At 41.2% G+C, this 21,268-nt stretch overlaps 1 protein-coding gene across 1 annotated transcript; it reads left to right on the forward strand.

Moving 5' to 3' along the window:
• The first annotated feature begins 1,514 nt into the window (after nucleotides 1-1,514).
• LOC133494717 (cytoplasmic polyadenylation element-binding protein 1-like) lies at nucleotides 1,515-19,977 on the forward strand. Its single transcript, XM_061808804.1, has 12 exons — nucleotides 1,515-1,660; nucleotides 1,993-2,067; nucleotides 4,750-4,874; nucleotides 7,871-8,100; nucleotides 8,903-9,158; nucleotides 9,228-9,341; nucleotides 12,238-12,342; nucleotides 15,478-15,614; nucleotides 17,945-18,143; nucleotides 18,766-18,860; nucleotides 18,937-19,017; nucleotides 19,117-19,977. The coding sequence occupies exons 4-12, from the start codon at nucleotides 7,942-7,944 to the stop codon at nucleotides 19,207-19,209; spliced, it is 1,239 nt and encodes a 412-aa protein (XP_061664788.1). The 5' UTR covers nucleotides 1,515-1,660; nucleotides 1,993-2,067; nucleotides 4,750-4,874; nucleotides 7,871-7,941; the 3' UTR covers nucleotides 19,210-19,977.
• Nucleotides 19,978-21,268: the final 1,291 nt, after the last annotated feature.

Raw genomic sequence — 21,268 nt, forward strand, 5'->3', positions numbered from 1 at the left:
CACCTGAAGTCGCATTAGTGGTAAGAAGTGCTTTTGTCATCATTGGTTAGCGACATCATAATGTTATTTAAAAGAATTCAGAGACTGTATTGTCCTGTAAAAGTGTTGGTTTGACATAAATGCTCAAATACACCTGTATTTAGTTTTTTAAATATTGAATGGCTCTTTTGAAACATGCATTTTAAAATATTTGGCATTTATGGCTCTCTCAGTCAAAAAGGTTCCCGACCCCTGCCATAGAGGGTTGTTTATTATGCCACAAATAACAGAACAAAGTGTTGTACCCAAAAGTAATAAAAATGCAACCCGACATGATGAAAAATGTGCACGTACACAACAGCTCTTTTGCCATTTATAGACATCGCATCTTTTGCATTTCACGTAACCGACCGCATCATTATTTATGTTGTGCAGTTGATCAAACGTGAAGCTGAGAAGCAGCATTGCTGTCAAATATGTCCGTGGGGAAAATAACTACGCTCCGTTGCCAAATTTTCGGCTGTAATGTGTTACACTCCTTTTTAACAACATACCACAGGAAAATACAAGCATTGAACTCACGGCTGTGTTGGCGTGAGCGTCCATGACCTCCACAGAGATGTTTTTTTTTTTTTTTTTTTTAATTAACACTGCTGCACTTTGAGTTGTGTTTGCTGTCATGCAAGGTGCTATACTACCACTGCTGTTACTACTATTATGACGACTAATACTAATAATAAAATTCGCCAGAAAATATATATATTTTGGGCTTATCTTATAGTAATAGTAGACTTCCTCCATGTCAGCAGGGAGGATGATTGGAAATCTTCCAGCCATTTGTGTACCTCGTATTCGCTAGTAATTCTTAATTTAAGTTGGGCCCTAAATTGTCCTTCAGCAATGTTTTGATATGTGCAGACTAAATGTTCATAGCCCTCGGGTAGAAGTTTCTGGAAGAAAAAAAAAAAAGAATAGCTAAAGTTACCTCAATAGTTTAAGTATCCATCTTTACGACCATCCGTAGCCCATCAAACACAATTAAATCATAGTTTCTATTTAACACACTTCAATCATGGCACAATAATCCCTGACTCCTGCAAGGAAACCATATTTGGTTTCTGAAGAAAACATGCATTTTCGCAAACGGCCATATGCATAGCAAAGTGCATGCAGTAAATTAGCTATCACAATGTAAACGTATCCATATGAACGTTAATATTATTAGAGCATTAAGTGTAGTCCTTGCCTCGAAAAGGTTGACAATTGATGTCGCTTGCAGTGTAAACACCGCGGCATGATGTTGCTGTGAATAATGACTGTGTGTCCTTCTGGCGCGAAATACTACCTACAACTTGTACCTCTTCCCCTTGTTTCACAGTGTCAGCAGGTGTTCAGCATCCGTCGGGGATGCATTTCCCTCGGTGACCGATGGTGTCGCGTGTCGTGTACTCGGCTCCAAATAGGCAGAAGCAGCCAAGAGAAGAAGAAGGCGTTGCCGGGACCAATCAAATGGTTTGGGGGCGCGGTTTTCCCCTCATCATCTTTGGAAAAGAAAACTCGCATCAGGCGAACGTCACAACTCCAGTTCGACACAACTGAAATCGTTGCTCGTGCGCTGTCAAGAGGACCAGCAAACTGCTTCACTCGCCGGAATTGCGTTCGGAACTACAGTGCCCTGAAGGTGACGAACAAAACAAATCGTGGAACCTTCCAGAAAACACAAAACAAACGAGAATGTCCGTAAAATTACAAAAACAATTTTACAAAACACGAATATGGAAGAAATTCATTGCCATCTGTAGCTGCCATAAGTGTCAGTTATAATACTTAATGTTTAATTTAAGTGTTTATTTATTTGTATGAATTAAAGTGCGGATTAAAGTAGAGAAGAATTTATGTTCTTTAAAGAAAACATTTACTTTTTGTTAGTTCACGTTTCTGTAGCGGAACCTTTTGTTCACCAATGTTGTTGGTGTGAGGACGCTTATTTTGTGGCACTTCCTGTACAAACAGTATTTCAGCGGCAAAGATTCAACGGGAGAGAGAGAAGCAAGAAAAATAACTTCGTTTCGTCAGAAGGTCAACGAGGTGTGTTTATTGCTTGTGTTTTGTCATTTATTTGTGTCGTATGAATTTTAATGTGTATGTATTTAGTTTTGTATCCAGTTCATACGGCATCGAAGCATCTTGAAATGAAAGCTTGTTGACATGCGAATAAAGGCCTGTGAAAAAGAGCAAAGTGTCCGGAGTGACTGAACTGGAGTTACACCATCAGAGTATGAATTCAAATTTCGAACATTATTTTTCAGCGTTGAAATCCAACACACAAATATCTGTCTGAAAAATACAGCGTAACACAAGGAGCTCTTATTTCTGTAACAATGTGAAGATAAATTCAATGCAAGTTCACCTTTTCACAACTTAAATGATTTAAACATTTTACCAGAATAAGAGCTCCTTGAGGAACCCATTCAAGATATATCCAGCCATCCATTTTCTGAGCCGCTTATCCTCACCAGGGTTGCAGGAGTATTTGCTTGAGCCAATCCGAGGAATCTTCAAGGAGGCCTCAGGGTAGACCATCAATTGGTTGCTAGCCAATCTCAGGGCACATGGAAACAGACAACAGTCGAGCAATTTAGAGTGTCCAATTCGTGCATGTTGTTGGGATGTGGGAGGAAACCGGAGTACCCGGAGAAAACCCACGCAGTCACTGAGAGAACATGCAAGCTTGACACAGTCGGGTCCAGGATTTGAGCCTCGGTCCTCAGAACTGTGAGGCCAACGCTCTACAGGTACTCCACAGTGCTTCCCTTATTTGATCCATATAAAATATTGGGCCAATTGCAGTAATGTTTCTGAGGTTGAAATTGCCAAGAGTAGAGATGTAGTCATAAATTTTGGTGAAGATTGTTGACAGATTTTGGCTTCAAGCAAGAGGCCTGCCGTGTTTTTATGATTTTAATGATGACACCCAAATAAATGGATTTTTCCACATATTAAATAAGTGGTTGACATAATTTTTGAGTATGAGCTGTTATTCATGTGGTGCGATGACGGATGACAGCAAGGTATGATATGTCATCTTGAACAATTTCAAATTTGCACCGTGGAGACTTATACTTTGAACGCTATGTATTTTGTTCAATGTTTTAATGATGTCAACATCAAATAAGCAAACTTTTGATTGAGTAGTTGTGTATTTGTGATCTTTAATAAATGACACTTGTTAAAACTGAGTTTGACTCAATTTGCTTGTACAGTACATCAAAGACATTTTCTCCATGAAAAAGGAATGAATGTCTTTCAACCATTTGGGGACCATCCATGACCAAAATGCTCTCAACTCAAAGCAAATGGCCAAAGTAAAAAAGAACAGCACAGCTGGGGCAATGTGGAGGATCACAAGGAAATTGCCTCTGAGCTCCTCTATCAGATCGTGTTGACAGGATGAAGAGATGATAAAAAGTCAGAACATGATATGACACTCCCACTGACAACAAATGAGGGAAATTATCTCTGTGGGAGAATTTTTACCCATAAAACCAAATGGCACAGAAGACACACTGGAGAGAAACCTTTTCCCTGTTCAGTTTGTGGTCAGATTCTCCTCCATATTGTCCTGATGAACGCCACAAGGGGTACGTGGCCCACACACAGACACAGATGCACACAAAGATTTCACCGTTTTCATATGAAAATAATTGCAGAGGTCTGTGCTAACTAGGATTTAAATATAGATGTTTCTACAATTGGTATCTGTTCCTATCTTAATAAAAGTGCAATGAATATTGCTACGATGTGGGAAACACCTGAACTGGGCTGCAGGTGTTTGATAATGACACATTCAATGCAGTCGGGTTTGCCTCTCAAATAAGCCCAAGCTAATAAGTGCAAATCAAAGCTTACACAGCCATAACCAACAATATTGACTGCATTTTGATTGTATTTTTCAAATGGTGTTGTACATAATTCTTTCAAATTCAATTCTTCCATTCATCCATTTTCTTAGCCCCTTATCCTCACAAGGGTCAGGGGAGTGCTGGATTGCACTGGAGTACTGGAGTGCAGCACTTCCTTTCTCAAGTCCAGTATTTATTTGGAGGAATACTTTTTAAAACGTGTCCTCCTCAAAAACCTAATTTCCATTTCAGCTCGACTCATATTTATGGAAAAGCTTTATACTGTACAGTACGTACTTATTTATAAAACTACGATAGCATCATTTTATGAAAACATGACTACGTAATGAAGGCAATACTTAATTGCAGACAGTTTCAACATGAAACAAGATCTTTTTTTTCAGTAATATGTTGAAATAAAAACATTGAACTCATCCTTACATCACAGTCACAAAACTGCAAAGAAAGTCCTTCATCATTTATTTTTTTACGGAATTTTGAAAATCCTTATTTATTTTTTCTGCGACAACTACTCTAGTAATATTCTGCTGATACTTTATTCTCAAAAAACGTTTCTTTGTGAAAAAAAAAAAAGTCCAACATGGAGTTCACGGAGAACCAGTCACTGTTTACGGCCCGTCTTTGCTGCCACCAAACGGCTGTAATTCAAACTGCACTTTTAAAATGGACAAGTTAATGCGCGACAAAATAAAGTTCCCAATTAATAGTTCGATAATAACGTTGTAGAATTTCAAATAAACATCTTAATAATTTTTATTTGCAAAATATAAAGTGCGATTTGTAATTTGTTGAATTGCTGTCTATTGTGTGTTTTACTGTAATTCAACTGCGGTGTACTGTTTTGTAGTTTGAACGCAGAATGATTTTGCTGGTGACAAGGCCACTTGGGAAACGTCAGTGGAAGGAGGCGCAGGCAACCTTGCTAGCGGACGTCTTGGCTCGTTCATCACCCACAAACTTGGTTCTTTTTGGGTAAGTAGGAGAATTAAAATGTATGTATGGTAAGATAACTTCGAGTATAAGCCTATAATATTTGTTATCCGCTGCTATAGTTCGAAATAGGGTGTCACCTTCCAAACATAATTGGACTCATTGTCAGTTAATGCAAATTGAGAGGAATGCGGCTGGTCTTGGAGATTCCGCCTCGCAACCTAGCATAGGGAACACGTGTCAAGTTTGAACGTAAAATGCGCAAGTGCTGCCCACTGCAAGAAAGATGTATTGAGCAATATCGCCATTATTGTAATTTTAATACACTCACTTCATTTGAGATTTGGGCTGGTGTGTGTTTATTTTGCATATTCATAAAGTGAAAAGAAAGAACATGAGGGGGAAATGGGCAGCCGAGCACTTGGCCAGGAGACAGCTGCACCTGGTAGGTATGTTACATGAAATGTGAAACTCATGGAATTGAAAAGTCTCTCCTATCATTGGAAGGAGCTTTGAAAACCCTTTAAAATATTACTCAAAGCATCTCAAGCGCTCGAATAACATGAGTTATAACTATTTAAAGATTGGGAATATGGGCGAATTATGGTATTGGTAAAATAAAAGAATAGAACAAAAAATTGTGACCTTCAAGTTTAATTGGGATCTTCAAAATGTCATAACTTTTTTTACTTTCTCAATGGATTTTCATGACATTTCAGTGATGACAGCTTGACGAAAGCTGTCATAATGCCATTTGCACTTATTTTCATTACAATTGCAATACAAAGCAAATCTGTCAATTTGACTGATTTTGCAATGCGACCAACATTTTTGCGAGTGTTAAAAAAAACAATACTAGCGGTCATATCACCTTCATATTTCACTTATGCATTGATAAGTACACATAAAGCATAAATGAAGTACTTTAAAAATATATATATACTAACTGGCAGGTTTTAAATGGAGAAAAAATGGTAATAAAAAGTACTACAACTTCTTCTCTAGCAATTTTGAAAAATCAAAATGGAGGTTGTAGATGGAAACGTAGACTACATCATCAGCTTCTGTGTGTTTTGGTCCAAGAATAAACAAGCCTTGTACAGACAAAATAGTGACGCACACCGCACTGCAGTTTGTATCTATAGCACACAGGCAGAACCGTACAATGAACGGCCGGGTTGTCGTGTACCTACTTGGTGAGTGACTGGTAGAACAATTTAATTGCATGGTCGAAGGTACAATAAACCTTTGTATCAGCCTGTTTCCATTTATACAAGAGAATACGTCATGGCTTGCTCCGAGAATATTAACTATGCGTCCAATCCAACTGGCCCGCCTTTCGCAGAAAGTGCATATGTGAATGAATTGAGATGACATTTCTTTCTTTTTTTTAAATATTTATTTTGTATTTATTACATGGGAATAACTGGTGTTATGTGACAGAAGAGTCTCTGCTAGGATGAAGGGCAAAGTTTATAAAACAGTGGTGAGGCCGGCCATGATGTACAGATTAGAGACGGTGGCACTGAAGAAATAACAGGAAGCAGAACTGGAGGTAGCAGAAATGAAGATGCTGAGGTTCTCACTCGGTGTGAGCAGGTTGGATATGATTAGAAATGATGCTCATTAGAGGGACAGCCAAAGCTGGATGTTTTGGAGACAAGGTTAGAGAGAGCAGACTTCGATGGTTTGGACATGTTCAGAGGCGAGAGAGTGAGTATATTGGTAGAAGGATGCTGAGGATGGAGCTCCCAGGCAAAAGAGCGAGAGGAAGACCAAAGAGAAGTTTATGGATGTGGTGAGGGAAGACATGAGGGCAGTTGGGGTTAGAGAGGAAGATGCAGGAGATAGGCTAAGATGGCAAAAGATGACACGCTGTGGCGACCCCTAACGGGACAAGCCGAAAGGAAAAGAAGAAGAAAGAAGAAGATAGATAGATAGAAGATAGATATAGATAGATAGATAGAGATAGATAGATAGATAGATAGATAGATAGATAGATAGATAGATAGATAGATAGATAGATAGATAGATGATAGATAGATAGATAGATAGATAGATAGATAGATAGATAGATAGATAGATAGATAGATAGATAGATAGATAGTAGATAGATAGATAGATAGATAGATAAGGTTGATGGATGTGATGGATGTTGGAGGGAGGGTCAGTGGGTGTGAGAGAAGAAGATGCACGAGATAGGCTTAGATGGAAAAAGATGACACGCTGTGGCGACCCCTAACGGGATAAGCTGAAAGGAAAAGAAGAGTTGATAAAGGCACAGGTTAGCCGCTGAAATGTCTGTTTAGTGTAAGTCCACAATTGCACGTCATGACAAAACATTTTGAAATGAAAGCTTTTCACATCTCTGCTAACACTTGTCTTGAGTTATCATATTACTTAGCATGATCGCCAGTAGCTGATTCATGCTGCATCACGGGTTTACAGCATTGCAGCACTTTTTTTTTTTTTGGGGGGGGGGGTATCACCAAATGTGAGATTTGTGAAGTTTTATTCAAGTTGTCTGGATAATTTTCAATTAAGAATTTGCATTTAAGACTAGTTATAACTTTTTATGTCATTTAAGCTTCATCAAACTAAGCTCCAGCACTCCCGCCACCCTTGTGAGGATAAGTGGCTAAGAAAATGGATGGATGGCATGGAACTGATGAATTAGTGAATCTTTATTTAAGAACTATTTGTTGTATTTGTTTGCTTTGCAAAATGGAATGCCAGCACAACGAAATGAGATGCTAATTTGTTAATTCATGATAATGATGATTGTGTGATGATTAATGATAATGATGATGAATAATTACCTGTTAATTGATGTCCACGCTCCTGAATGATTGCAGGCTACCACACTTATGTCAGTCTGATGCCTTTGACATGATTTGCTTTTGCTGGTGTCCATCTGTTTTGATTCCATTTGCAATACCTGTTTCCAATCATGGTGCCGAAAAGGATTAATGCCATCCCCGAACTTCAGACGTCCCATTTCTTGCTCAATTCTCAATTGGCCTTGTGTATTTCTCCAGTGCTGGACAACCTGAACAGTCCCTTTAGTGGAATCCTTGGAAAACCACCAGCCTACCTGCCCAGAGAGTCTATGAGTACGGCTGCTGACCTGCTGGAGGAGTGCCCTGGCATGGCTCGCACAGTGAATCCTTTGGACTCCAGCTCCCTTTTGGAGTCCCGTTCTCGCAGCCCTGAAGTCTCTGAGCTGAGTGGCTTCAGCTCTGGTTCTCACAATGTCTGTGATATGTTGGTACGTGGCGACACACTCTTCGGTTAACCTGTTCCGGCTGGCGCGTACGTGGACTTTTCAAATTGGATTTTTCTGTGAAGAACTCCACAAAAAGAAAAACTGGCATTCATTTGTTTTGTTTATCTTCTGTGTGGTGTTCTCCATCAATGCCACACACAGATTTTGTTCCGACAGTGATCTCACAAAACAAACATGTCTGCCTTTTGCGTCAATGTTTGCCAAAGATTGCCGGAGACTTGTATTAAGCCTTTGTCCTTGCTGTCTTGAATATACAGTTTTATATAAATATAAATATATATATTTTTAAAAAAACATTGATTAATAATCTGTACATTTTTATTCAATAATTTCCTGTTGACTCGGGGTGCTTCTTTATTTGCTATAATCATTTCCGAGTGTTAATTCTCACTGGAATGAATGGGGGGAAGTTGGCTCTCCCACACACGACTTCTTTTGGTTGTAAGTATTAAAATGTTGAGCTTGTTGGTTCCAACCTGTTTCAGACCTACAAATCTGGATGAATTCTCTCTTGACACACCTCAGATCAAATATCAAGGCATTGGATATGCTTGATCGGGAAGGAGCAAAATGGCCACAGAAAGTGGCTGATTGTCTTTCTGTGTACTGGGCCTTAGGTGCACATTTCACAATGAAGCAGTGCTTCCAATAACTTTTTTTTTTTTTTTATTGTTGCACATCCAAAGTGATCCAATAGCTTTACAGAGATTGAAATAAAATGCAGCAAGATGTATTTGGTGAGATACATTTGAAAGAATAGCTGAACTGATCCCTCTTTCTCTAGTTCTCTTTGCAGATTTCACCTCCCCTGCCTTATCTTGCATCAAACATGCAGAAGGACTTGGTGCAACTGGGCTCTACTCTGGACCCCCAGGACACAAGCTCCCCTCTCACCCCACCATCAGGCGCCACTCCGGGCTCCTCTGCGCTTTCTCGCCGCTGGCGCACTGGCTCCCTGTGGCCTGCTACGGACACACTGGACCAGGCTGAGGAAGCGTTTAGCATTGAGAGGGAGGCCCGTCTGCATAGACACGCTGCAGGTAAGTGCACTCGAAACAGATGGTGGAAACTATAAACTGCAACAAGCCGTGGGTGTCTTTACTCCTAAGATGAAAATGAACCAACCTGCATTTGGAGTGGTCATCTGCCCCCCAGTAACAACAAGTATCGGCTTTACTCCTGCAAGGTCTTTGTTGGTGGTCTACCCTGGGATATTACTGAAGGTAGGCTCTTGATAGCATGCACGGATTGTCGTTAAATTCTGTTAAAGATGGTGGATAGATAATAAGGTTTACCAAGACTGTTGCAGAGTTTCACTCTACATATAGGGACAAATCTCCATACCCTCAATTTATAGGATTTCTCAGTGAAAGTTAATGGGTCATCGTTTTGTTAAATGTAATGAATTTCAACATCTTCAAATGGATCAATGGATTATGGATGTTAGAATCCATCCTGGTGTACAATAGGAGCATTTTTTTTATCCTTCAGGGCCGGTTCTTGTCACGTCCCATCGGAACGAGAGGTAGGACCCAAATGCAGGAACTCGGAAGACGCAAGGTAGTTCAAGAAGAGACACGTTTATTGTATGCAGAGGTCGGGGATCGAGCAGGCAGTCCGGTGCAGCAGCAGTAGTTGTGACGTCGGCCGACGAGAACAGATGAGCGGACAGGCAGGAGTCGGTACACGGGGAAACAACGCAGGCAGAAGTGTCAAGGAGTCAGGCTTACAAGGTTGGTCAGAAAACGGACAGAGGTCGGTACACACAGGTTCAGTCAGGAATACGAGAGTGCTGGAACGGGACATAAAGCTCAAAGAACTGGCCGCGGACCAGTCGTCACCGGGTCCTATATATATACACAGGGGATGATCCGCCCGCATGAGTCGCAGGTGTGCGCCTCCCAATTAGCGCAGCCGCGCGGGCACCCGCACAGCTCGTGCTGAAGCGGCTGGATCATGACAGTTCTCGGAATATGTACAGGGGGTAGGGAGAAACATTTAAGGCAGTCGTTCCCAACCAGTGTGCCGTGAGTGCTCTTCTGGTGTGTCATAGGAAATTATGAAATTACACTTAATTGGTGAAAATATTGATAACAAATGAGTGGCATGGTGGGTCAGATGGAAAGCGTTGGCCTCACAGTTCTGAGTTTCCAAATTCAATCCCAGACCCGCCTGTGTGGAGTTTTTACGTTCTCCCGTACCTGTGTGGGTTTTCTCCGGGCACTCCCTTTTCCTCCCAAATTCCCAAAGCATGCAACATTAATTGGACACTCGAAATTGCCCTTAGGTGTGATTGTGTTTGTCTCTATGCGCCCTGCGATTGGCTGGCAACCAGTTCAGGGTGTACCCCGCCTCCTGCCCGTTGACAGCTGGGATAGGCTCCAGCACTCCCGTGACCCTCGAGAGGATAAGTGGCTAAAAAATGGATGGAGTTTTACTCAGACTCCAGCACGTTGCCGCCATTTCCTTATAAGTTCTCATCAATTCATGCTCTCTTGTGCATAAGGATATTAAATTTACAATGGCGTCTCGCATTGCGAAACACCAGAATATTAGCAGAGATGATTAAATACACTTGATTTTGTCACAAACGAGGTGGAGGGGAGGACCCAAATCCAGGAAGCAGAGACAAAAGCGTGGATTTTAGGAAGGTTTATTTCCAGGCAGAGGTCATACACGGGAAGGCAGTCCAATAGGGCGATGGTATAACAAGGTCCAAAAAACATGACACAATATCAAAAATAGACATGGCAAAACATGAAAACGTAACTTTAGTTGATATGGCTCAGTAACGCAATGACATGGGACAAGGCAGATATGCTAGCTGATGCTCGTGAACACACATACATATACACACAATGATCTGGTAACAAGTGCCATGAAAAACAAGGCTTGAATGACACAACGTAATCGGGGGCAACGGCGTTCCGCAAGCGCACACGAGGAAGTGGCACACGGCCTATGTGAATATGGCTCGGAACAATAGGGTAATATTCCCCCGGTAACTTCACTCGGTTGTGTGATGTTCTCTTCTTTGAAAAGAGCTTCCGTGTCAGAAGGGGCGTGTTCGTCTCCCATAGTAGGGTCCACCGTGTGTTTTCAATGGCAAATGTCCGGGGTGACATCACGGACAGTGGATGCAGCCAATATGGCAACCACTTGGATGTCGTCGGATGACACTTCTGCAACTTTGTGCATGGATGAGGCGCTCTACGCTCACATTTATTTTTTCCCTATACACATTGAAGTGAATAATGTTATCTGTATTTTTCTTTCATTACAATATCTATTTTAGAATGTTTATAGGGATGACACTTGACTTTTAAGATAGTGATATATTAAAAAAAATACAGTTGTGTTAAAATGTGCATCCATCCATCCATTTTCTTCACCGTTTATCCTCACGTGGGTCACGGGGAGTGCTGGAGCCTATCCCAGCTGTCAACAAGCAGGGGCGGGGTACACCCTGAACTGGTTGCCAGCCAATCGTAGGGCACATCGAGACAAACAACTGCACTCACAATCGAACCTGGGGGCAATTTAGAGTGTCCAATTAATGTTGCATGTTTTTGGAATGTGGGAGGAAACCAGAGTGCCCGGAGGGAACACATGGAGGCACGGGGAGAACATCCAAATTCCACACAGGCGGGTCCAGGATTGAACCCGGGACCTTAGAACTGTGAAGCCAACGCTCTACCAGCTGATCCACCGTTCCGTCTAAAGTATGCATATTTTTTGTAATTTTAGTCAACTTCAGCAAGAGTGTCAAGCAGTTTGAGTGGGCAAAGGTTGACTCTCACTCTCCTGCAACCATCAAACTTATTTTTCAGTTTGAGTAGGATTGTATGATTGCATCAACGGGTTTAGGATAAATTAGATATTTCTGCATATTTTTTCTGATCTAGTGAATTCTTCCATTTGGTTCAACATGTGGCTTTCCCTGCAACTGAACATGGTTTGAATTTGGGGGAAAAAAATATTTTCCCCATTTCATCGGGTTTTCCAGTTTTCAAATCCACATCTTGCAGAGTTCACTACCGCAAACAGGTTAAGAACCCTGATCTGAAACTTGTAGTGCTGAATTTTTACTGTCCTTCCTCACGGTCATCCTCTCTTTAGCTGGACTCATCAACACTTTCAGTGGCTACGGCCCTCTGACTGTGGAGTGGCCTTGTAAGGATGGCAACCACCCTTCTCACCCTCCTTCAGGTAATGTGGCCAAAGGTAATGACAAGCGGGTAGGCTTTCTTTTTTCCTCCTCCATCAATTGTTTTGGGATGGTACTATGGTGGACACTGGGATGCTGCTTATGGGTTACTGAGTAAGTGGAGTCGTCAATGCCAAGAGGTCGACTCAAGACGTGCAATCGACAGACGAATTTAAGGTTTGTCATATATTCTACTCCCCAAGAGGGGTTGCGTCAGGAAGGGCATCCGGCGTAAAAACTGTGCCAAACAAATACGAGCGTTCATCTGAGATGTTACGCTGTGGCACCCCAAAACGGGACAAGCTGAAAGAAACTTACATATATTCCACTGGTGGTGTAGCGAAGCAGTTTGTTGAACACCGCATGTCAATCATTCTGCACATATTTTGATGTAAATATTTAACGATCAACAGTGGCTTGGCCTCGTTCAGTTGAAAAAGAGGCTTGGATGAGAAATGGTTATCCTAATAAAAATATGGATTTGTTCCACATAGGGCTGGGGCATCATGGGAAAAACTTTTTGTTTTGGTCAATTAGCTTCTTTGAATAATGCCATTCCAAAAATTAGATTGACGTGCTTATTTCGGGAAATTTCCCGCAGTACCACATTTTACACCCCAAAATTTCCTACTCGTCCTCAATTACACATTCAACAAAATGGTTCCACGTAATTCCCATTTCACATTCAGAACTTAAACATTGCCCGCAATGCATTTTTTTTTTAACCTAGAATCAGATTTCAGATTAAAATACCTCGGCGTTGCATTAAGGCAACGTCAATTTGCTTAAAGCGTGCTCAAGGAGGGCAAACTAGCATGCTACTGTGCAACATTGGTGCGTTCGAGGTGGTTTTACAACACGAACTTACATACGCACACTTCACCGTTTGGCAAAATCAATTTACACTTTTGAACGTGTGAAGCCAAAATAACTTCCATTTTGATAAATCCCCCAGCCCTAGTACCAAATAGAGATTGTGCACCTACGTCATAAAATCACGTGACACGCCATGTTGCCGGTCAAACAAAGCATTGTTGCAAGTCAATTCCATTGAGATGAAATGAAAATATGTCTGATAGCACAACACCCAGAGTTTTGTCCGATACTGTTCAACATTTAGAAGGTTATAATAAACAAGGGTATGTAGAAAAATTAGTGACACTTAGCATAGAGGACACACATTTAATGCCGGAGTTAATGTTTTTGCCGATAAGAAATTCAACTGTTAATTCGCTTCCGTTTGTCTCGGACAATTGGATATACACATGTATCTGGTGAAAAAGTTGTTGAGATTTACATGGAAGAGTTTGAAAGCATAGAAAAGTCTGGACCCATACAAATACTTTGTTGCTGGGTCTGTTCTCAATCAAGAAGAAATCCCACATAGTGATGGAGCCACTCAGATTTTTTTCAATACAAATACCAATATTTAAATAAATGACCCCTGGTTTGACATAAACTCACATTCATTGATGCGATTGGGATGATTGATGATTGGGAAAAAAAATTCAGGACAGTGAGTCATCTCCTCTGTACACGGCAGTGTATTGCGGTCACACTTAACCTCTGTAAACCTCTTCAACAGACACTTTTTTTTAATACACATTGTTCTCAAATGAGCCAACTTGGCATTACAAATACTTGTTGGTTACTTGAGATTGAGAAGAATATTGGACCTGTCTGACTGGCAATCTTCAGCTCTGACCCCCTTAGCTACAGTTGCCATGTCCCACAATCTTCCAAAATAGCGACTGAACAGAACAGGTTTGAATTGGATTCTCTTAACAAGTATTCCTGGCAACATTGCAGTATGTTTTTTGCCAAATTCGCCAGACCCGTCCAAGAGGGTTCTACAGAGAGGTCTCAACTATTTCACGCAAGGATATGTACACGGAATTAAGATTTTGGACGGAGCAGGATGCAATGTCAGAGTTACAGCGAAACGTTGCCGATCGATGCAAAAAGGTTTGACGCCTCACAAACTTCATATTGAAATCCAACAGGATAAAATAGTGGAATCTTACTGCACATGTGAAGCAGGATGAGTACGTTTTACTTGGAAAGATCACGAGTAATGTCATTGTAGTCTTTATAAGTGACTGGGTGTATTCATTTGACTTGGCTCGTAATGGAACCCAGTACTCTATCTTAAAAATCCGATGCGATACAAATAGGCAACGAGGCATTTCTCTTGCATGACATCCCGCATTTAGTATCACTAACCCGACTCTTTGGCATGAAACATTACACATTTCATTCAGCAGGTCAGTGATACACTAACAAAGTGAAAGTTGCTCTCCTGCAATGGATAAAGCACTGACAATCATGAAATCAAACTTGGAGAAGATACTTCTCCCTTACCTTCGAACATACAGCCTTGTGTTGAGTTGTACGTGTGCTCTTCCGCGAGCCTTAAGGCATTGTAGACACTTGGTCAACTGTTTTTTAGGCTTTGGGAAATGAATCAACTCGACCCATTGTAACCTAGCAGGATATCTTTCATCAGAATCCCACGTTCCCCAAGCGCATCTGAGGACCATTTTGTTCGGAACGTCAACTATTCCAAGCGCTCGCGGCCGATAACCAGCATAGCTTGTGGAACATGATTGACAAGAGAGGCAGGTCAAGCCAGGGGTTAAGACAATGCAGCTATCTGATTGGCTATTATTGTACGTGTGATTGACAGGTCTGAAAGGTCCATTCCTACCTGAAATGAAACGATCGCGACACAGGTGTGTGTATTTCATTGGGCACCATCCATCACGTTTAATTGCGGAAATCCATCGGCATTTTCTGGTCTTTTCAGCTGGTATTTCATAGAATGATCTATTTGAAGAACTGTCTCCTCTATTGTGACGACCAACAGCACAACAGGTCTCGGGCATTGTGAAAAATCTGCTCCGGTTCAGTGACACCCGCAGTGCCAAGCAGCTTTGTTTGACCCGCAATATGGTGTCATAAACAGTGACGTCACGCACACGATCTCTATCGCATGAAAGATGCAGAACTTTTTATTTTTAATTTGTTTACCAGCAAAGTCCAAATTTCAATGTAGAAGTTTTCTTGAATGTGTTTCCCTTGTGATGTTCACCGTATAAGTTCCACATGGTCTTTTTGCATTGACTCATAGTAAAGGTTTACTGTCTGTGTAGGCAAAGTCTACCTGGTTTTTGAGTACGAACAATCTGTGCGGGCCTTGCTCCATACCTGCTATCAGGACCCGTTTCACCCAGACTTTAGTCGGGAGTACTACTTCAAATTGTGCAGTGGCCGAATGCATGGCAAAGATGTGAGTACAAACTTTATTTATCTATTTATTTTAAAAAAAATTGGGGATCAGGGAAATGAATTGGGTGGGCTAAAAATCAAATTTGATGCAGTACGACAGACATTGAAAAGTGAATATTATGTGACTCCGACTTTGTCATGTAAACTGTTCCCATGGTTTGTTGCGGGTTGACTTGATACTGTACTTTTGCCAATTGACAATAATTGCACTCATTTTCTATGGAGCAAGGCTGTTGTGAATGTGGTTTGGCCTTGTCTTGCTGAAATAAGCACATGAGTCCATGAAAAAGGCGTTGCTTGAATGGCAGCATGTTTCCCCAAAACATGTAGTGAGCTCTTACACCCACGTCATCAAATCACGTCACTGGCCGGAAGTGTTGGTCAAACAAACCATTCTTCAATGCTAAGTCGGTTGGAGACGATGCGAAAATACGTCTTATATCACGACGCCCAGAGTTTTGTCCGATACTGTGAAACATTTAAAAAGTGATAAAAAACAAAGGTACATGGAAAAATGAGAGACACTTGACATAGAGGACCCATATTTAATGCTGAAGTCGATGTTTTCGCCAATAAGAAATTGGACTATTAATTCACTTCCGCTTGTCTTGGACAACTGGAGCTACACATGTATCCGGTGAATAACTTGTTGAGATTTACATGGAAGAGTTTGAAAGCATAGAAAAGTCTCGGCGCATACAAATACTTCGTTGGCGGATCTCTTCTCAATCAAGAATAAATCCCACATAGTGATGTACCCACTCAGATTTTTTTCAATACAAATACCAATATTTCAATAAATGACCCCTGGTTTTACACAAACTTGCATTCATTGACAATGATGGGAAAAAAAAAATGACAGCAAGTCGGCTCCTCTGTACACTAAGCGTGTTGCGGCCACACGTTAAACTTCGGTAAACTTATCCATGACAGAATTTTTTTTTTAAAATATGCATTGTTCTCTAATGAGTCCAATGCATATTTAAAAAAAGAAAATAAACCGCTGGGATAGGCTTCAGCCCCATACACGGAAGCGGGTTCCGGCCACATTTTGAACTTCGGTAAACCTCTGTGTGACCGACGGTTTATTTTCTTTTTTTAAATACGCATCGGACTCATTTGAGAACAATGCATATTAAAAAAAAAAAAAGTCTGTCAGGGAGAGGTTTACTGAAGTTTAACGTGTGGCCGCAACACGCTTTGTATACGTTGGAGACGACTCCCTGTTGTTGTTGTTTTTTTTTTTTTTTAAATGCATTGTTCTCAAATGAGCCAATTTGGGATTATAAATACTTGTTGGGAATTTGAGATTGAGAAGAATAATTCCTACCTGAAGGGAAGTGATCGCTACCTATTTGGTTGGGCACCATCCATCATGTTTAATTGCAGAAATCCATCGATCTTTTCTTGTGTTTTCAGCTGGTTTTCCATAGAATGACCTCGTTGAATGTCTGTCTCGTCTGTTTCAACAACCAACAGCACAACAAGTCTCAGGCATTGTGAATATTCTGGTTCAATGTCCCCCACACTGTCGAGTGCTTGACAGCTCTTTTTGACCAGCAATATGGCGCCGTGAAAATGGTGACGTCACGTGCATGAGCTCTATTTACGTTTCAGCATGAAGGGGGCCTTCACATGCCATTGGCACTAACACAGCCCCATCATCATCATCATCAGATGCTGACTTTTGAACTTTGCGTCCGTAACGGTCCGGATAATTCTTTTCCTCTTTGGCCCAGAGGACATGACATCCAAATTTTCCAAAAACAGTTTCACATCTAGACTCGTTTGACCACAACACACTTTTCCACTGAGAATCATTCGATCTCAGATGAGCCCAGAGGGCCCAGAGAAGCTGGGTGGCATTTCTGGGTGTTTTTGATGAATGGCTTTTTCTTTTCTTTGTCAAAGTTGCACTTACGAATTGTATTTACTGACATTGGTTTTCTAAAGTGTTCCTGACGCCATCTGGTGATGTCCTTTTACACGTTGAAGTCTCTTTTTGATGCAGTGCTTCTTGAGGGATCAAAGGTCACGGCCAACCAGCGTTGATGTTTGGCCTTGCTTATACTGTATGCTGTGATTTCTCCAGAGTCTGTGAACCTTTTGATGATGATGTGGACTGTGGATGATGAAATTGCTAAATTCCTTGCAATTTTATGTTGAGTAACATTTGTCCTTAAACTGTTTTGAACGGGCAGTCCGTGCCCTGATTTCCAATGTTGCCATTTGGGCGCTTTTTTGAAAACTTAGAAATTGTGGTCTCCTGTAAAAAGGTTTGTAGCCTTCAAAAAATCCAAATGACTGCCAAGTGTTCTTGTGTGGCTCCAGGTACAGGTTATTCCCTGGGTCATTTCGGACAACAGCTATGTGTGCTGCTCTGCTCATCATTTGGAGGCCAGCAAGACTGTTTTTGTGGGCGCACTGCACAGGATGCTCAACGCCAAAGCGCTGGCCAGGATTATGAATGACCTGTTTGGAGGAGTCGTACATGTGGCCATTTACACAGACAAACACAAATATCCCATCGGTAAGACTGCACAAACCAGATTTTCTTCCTTCCTTTTACTTCCTGTCAGCCATACGTTGCTTAGTATGGATTCTCTATCCCACAACCCTCAAGCGTGTCTGTGGTTCCCTCATGCAGCTGAATGTAAGATTCTGAGCCCATTTACTGGGTCTCAGAATATGCATGTCTGTGGAGGTCAATGTACCGTCGAATCTGATAAACCGTACCCAATAGAGTAAGTTTGGACTTGATTCACACAAGTTGCACTGACCCTTATCAAGCTAACTTGTGAAAAAATACATGAGTGAAAAAGTCCTGAAAGTGTCATGACAAAGTTGTTGATGATGCTTCCCCTATCAATTTATTCTGTTTGTGTGTTTGGGCTTAGTTGCCTTTGAGGGCCTAGTTGATCAAAGAAGATGAAAGAAGTTAATCATCTGACTTTTTTTTTCATTGTCAGTTATTGTAAACAAATGTTCATCCTGATCTCAAAACTTTGAGCAAAAAAGGATCCGGTGCTTGACTCATGACAGCTCAAATTACGCATCTGTTGATGGGCGTTTACAGTAACAGGAATTGGAATTGGCAAAAGTCTTTTGTCGGTTTGGTGCAAAATAAAATGGTGGCGTTGTGTGCTGTGTAGGCTCTGGACGCGTGACTTTTAGCAATCAGCAAAGTTACCTGAAAGCGGTGTGCGCAGCCTTTGTGGAGATCAAAAGCCCCACGTTTACAAAGAAGGTACCCCAAAACGGTCTGCACTTGTCTGAATGGACCAGAAGTCAAATCAAAACTGTGTCTGCCTCGTTCTCGTCAGGTCCAGATTGACCCTTACCTCGAAGACTCCATGTGTCAAGTTTGCCTTTGCCAAGATGGTCCTTTCTTCTGCAGAGACCAGGTCAGCATTCAGGCAAAATAACAGTATATTGTTTTTGTGCCACTATGAAGCTTTTAGTGGTCATTTTTTTAAAAAAAAGCGTCTTCTATTTAAACCCAGGCGTGCTTAAAATACTACTGTCGCTCGTGCTGGCACGGGGACCATTCCATGGATGTCCTGGGCAACCACCAGCCCCTCATGCGCAAGAAATAGAACAGGGACTCCGGCTCGGAGGCCTCCAGCAAACGTCCTCTCGGGGATCAGCTGCAGAGCAGAGGAGAGCACGTCTCAGACGGCCGTCGGCGTGAGGGGCAGGGTACTCCACCGGGCACTGGGGTTAGATCACTAGGAAATGTTCGCTTTTTGCACTTGCTCTGTTTTTGCTGTTCACAGTTGGCACGTTTACATGTTGCATGGTGACGAGCAGTCATGCAAGTGTCATTGCCATTCATTGGCAAATGCCATACAGTGCCTTTAAATTTGTAGTTTTTCCCTCCCTGCCCTTCCCCCAGTTGATGTTTTTCCAGTGCAAGCTAACTGGTGTTTCTTACTTCGGGAGTTGAATGTTGGGCTTCATTTAACCAATTGCATTTTAGACTTTTACAGTTTTTTTTAACTAATTTGTACACACAGCGGTTTCAAGTCATGACATGAAAAATTTGAACAGAATTCTACCTGGAGGCAGTTTTGGAGAAAACCTTTTTATTTCCTGATCTCTTTTCCTGATCCTTGTCCCCTTTTTTTCTGACCACTTTTAATTTGTCCTGCCAGATTTCACACTTTGTAAACCTTGTTTGCCCCCCTGTTGCGATTGGACATAGTTGCATAATTTCTGTGCCGAGGACTGTTGTTCCTTGTTCTCCAGTTCTTTTGCCCAGCTGCTTTTTACAGTTTGCAAAGTCTACCTCATTGTGATCTACAAAGTTTGCTCCCTACGGTTGTGGAGTTCTTTCAGAATGGGCACAATAAAGTTGTTTAAGCATTAAACTGCAGTCTGTATTATTAAATTCTGCAAATGGCTACTCACAGCACCTTAGTTGACTCCGAATCTGCCGCTTGTTTTAAATTAGAGGTTGTGATAAAAAAAATTATTCAGCAGTTGGCGGTAAAATTATACTGTTCTTAGGAGGAACAATAATAATAAAAAGAATTCTTTATTTTGAAAAATTTGAGTGTAAATGGCAAAAAGCTGGGCTGATTAGGAGAAATATTAATATTAATCCTTTTTAAAATAGCTCTTACTGGTGTTGTGGAAAATCCAGTTCCTGCTGATACTGTTGCCTGAATTAGAGATGGGCAACCTCAATTACCCATGGGTTCAGACAGCTGGCAATAAATCCCGGGTGCTCAGTCATGCACTGCAGCAGATGGTCTGGATAATATGCCATTTTCTGGTGAATATGTTGACTCTTATGGAAACAAAAACTTTCTTCTGTTGTTTCCATGGGTATGCATCACTTCGACAGCTCAAAGAACCATATTAGTCCTGTACACAGAATCATCCACCCCATTTACATTTCAATTTTAACCATTTAGTGCCTAAACAAAATCACAAGATACCAGTTTACGGCTTTCAGTCTAAAGTTTAGTGGTTTTGCTCATGACATCTTGGGAAAAATGTGACTAAAATAGGGATGGACAGCTCTGTGTACTGTCTGGTTATGGCATCAGTTTACCACGTCAAATTATATGTAGGGTGAAGTAAGTGAAGCAAGACCAGCTATTGCGCTCAAATTAACGTGACAACTTCTTAAACGGATTTCGTTAATTAAAATCCTTGTTTGTGAAAATATACATACTTAGACTAAAACACGGCATTTGCATTATTTTAAAACAAGACTGAAAACTTCATATATTCATTCAGGATAGCGAAGCCATTTCTATTTATCAGTTTATGGTTGAGTAAAAAAAAAAAAAATAAAAACTTCACAAATGCTTACCAGTGTGTCCAACACAAAGCATGGCCTCCTCCCTGGGTCTGACTGCAGGCTCGGCACCTTCATCACCAGCTATTTCGTCTGCATTTGAACATGTGTTCTGTCCAACTGGCTCAAATTGATTTAACGCCTTTATAAATCTCGTATTCTTCGCCTTCTTCATGGGATCCTTCAGAATAATGTTCATTGCTCAAATTATCTGAGAATTCCTTGTCGTTCTCACGTTGGAGTCGAACTCCAGCCATGTTTATGTCTCATTCTTATCTCGCGTCCCTTCTCGGGATTTCACTCTGTGTCCTCGGGTATTTCCGGCGAATTCGGGAAAATGTGATCAA

The sequence above is a fragment of the Syngnathoides biaculeatus genome, chromosome 21 (assembly GCF_019802595.1).
Source record: "Syngnathoides biaculeatus isolate LvHL_M chromosome 21, ASM1980259v1, whole genome shotgun sequence".
Taxonomy (NCBI): domain Eukaryota; kingdom Metazoa; phylum Chordata; class Actinopteri; order Syngnathiformes; family Syngnathidae; genus Syngnathoides; species Syngnathoides biaculeatus.

Bases quoted from the DNA above. Each gene is read 5' to 3' on its own strand.
- LOC133494717 (XM_061808804.1), top strand. From the start codon at position 7,942: ATGAGTACGGCTGCTGACCTGCTGGAGGAGTGCCCTGGCATGGCTCGC. The intron at 12,343-15,477 runs GTAATGACAAGC...CTGTCTGTGTAG, and splicing joins TTCAGGTAATGTGGCCAAAG to GCAAAGTCTACCTGGTTTTT. The intron at 19,018-19,116 runs GTCAGCATTCAG...ATTTAAACCCAG, and splicing joins CTTTCTTCTGCAGAGACCAG to GCGTGCTTAAAATACTACTG.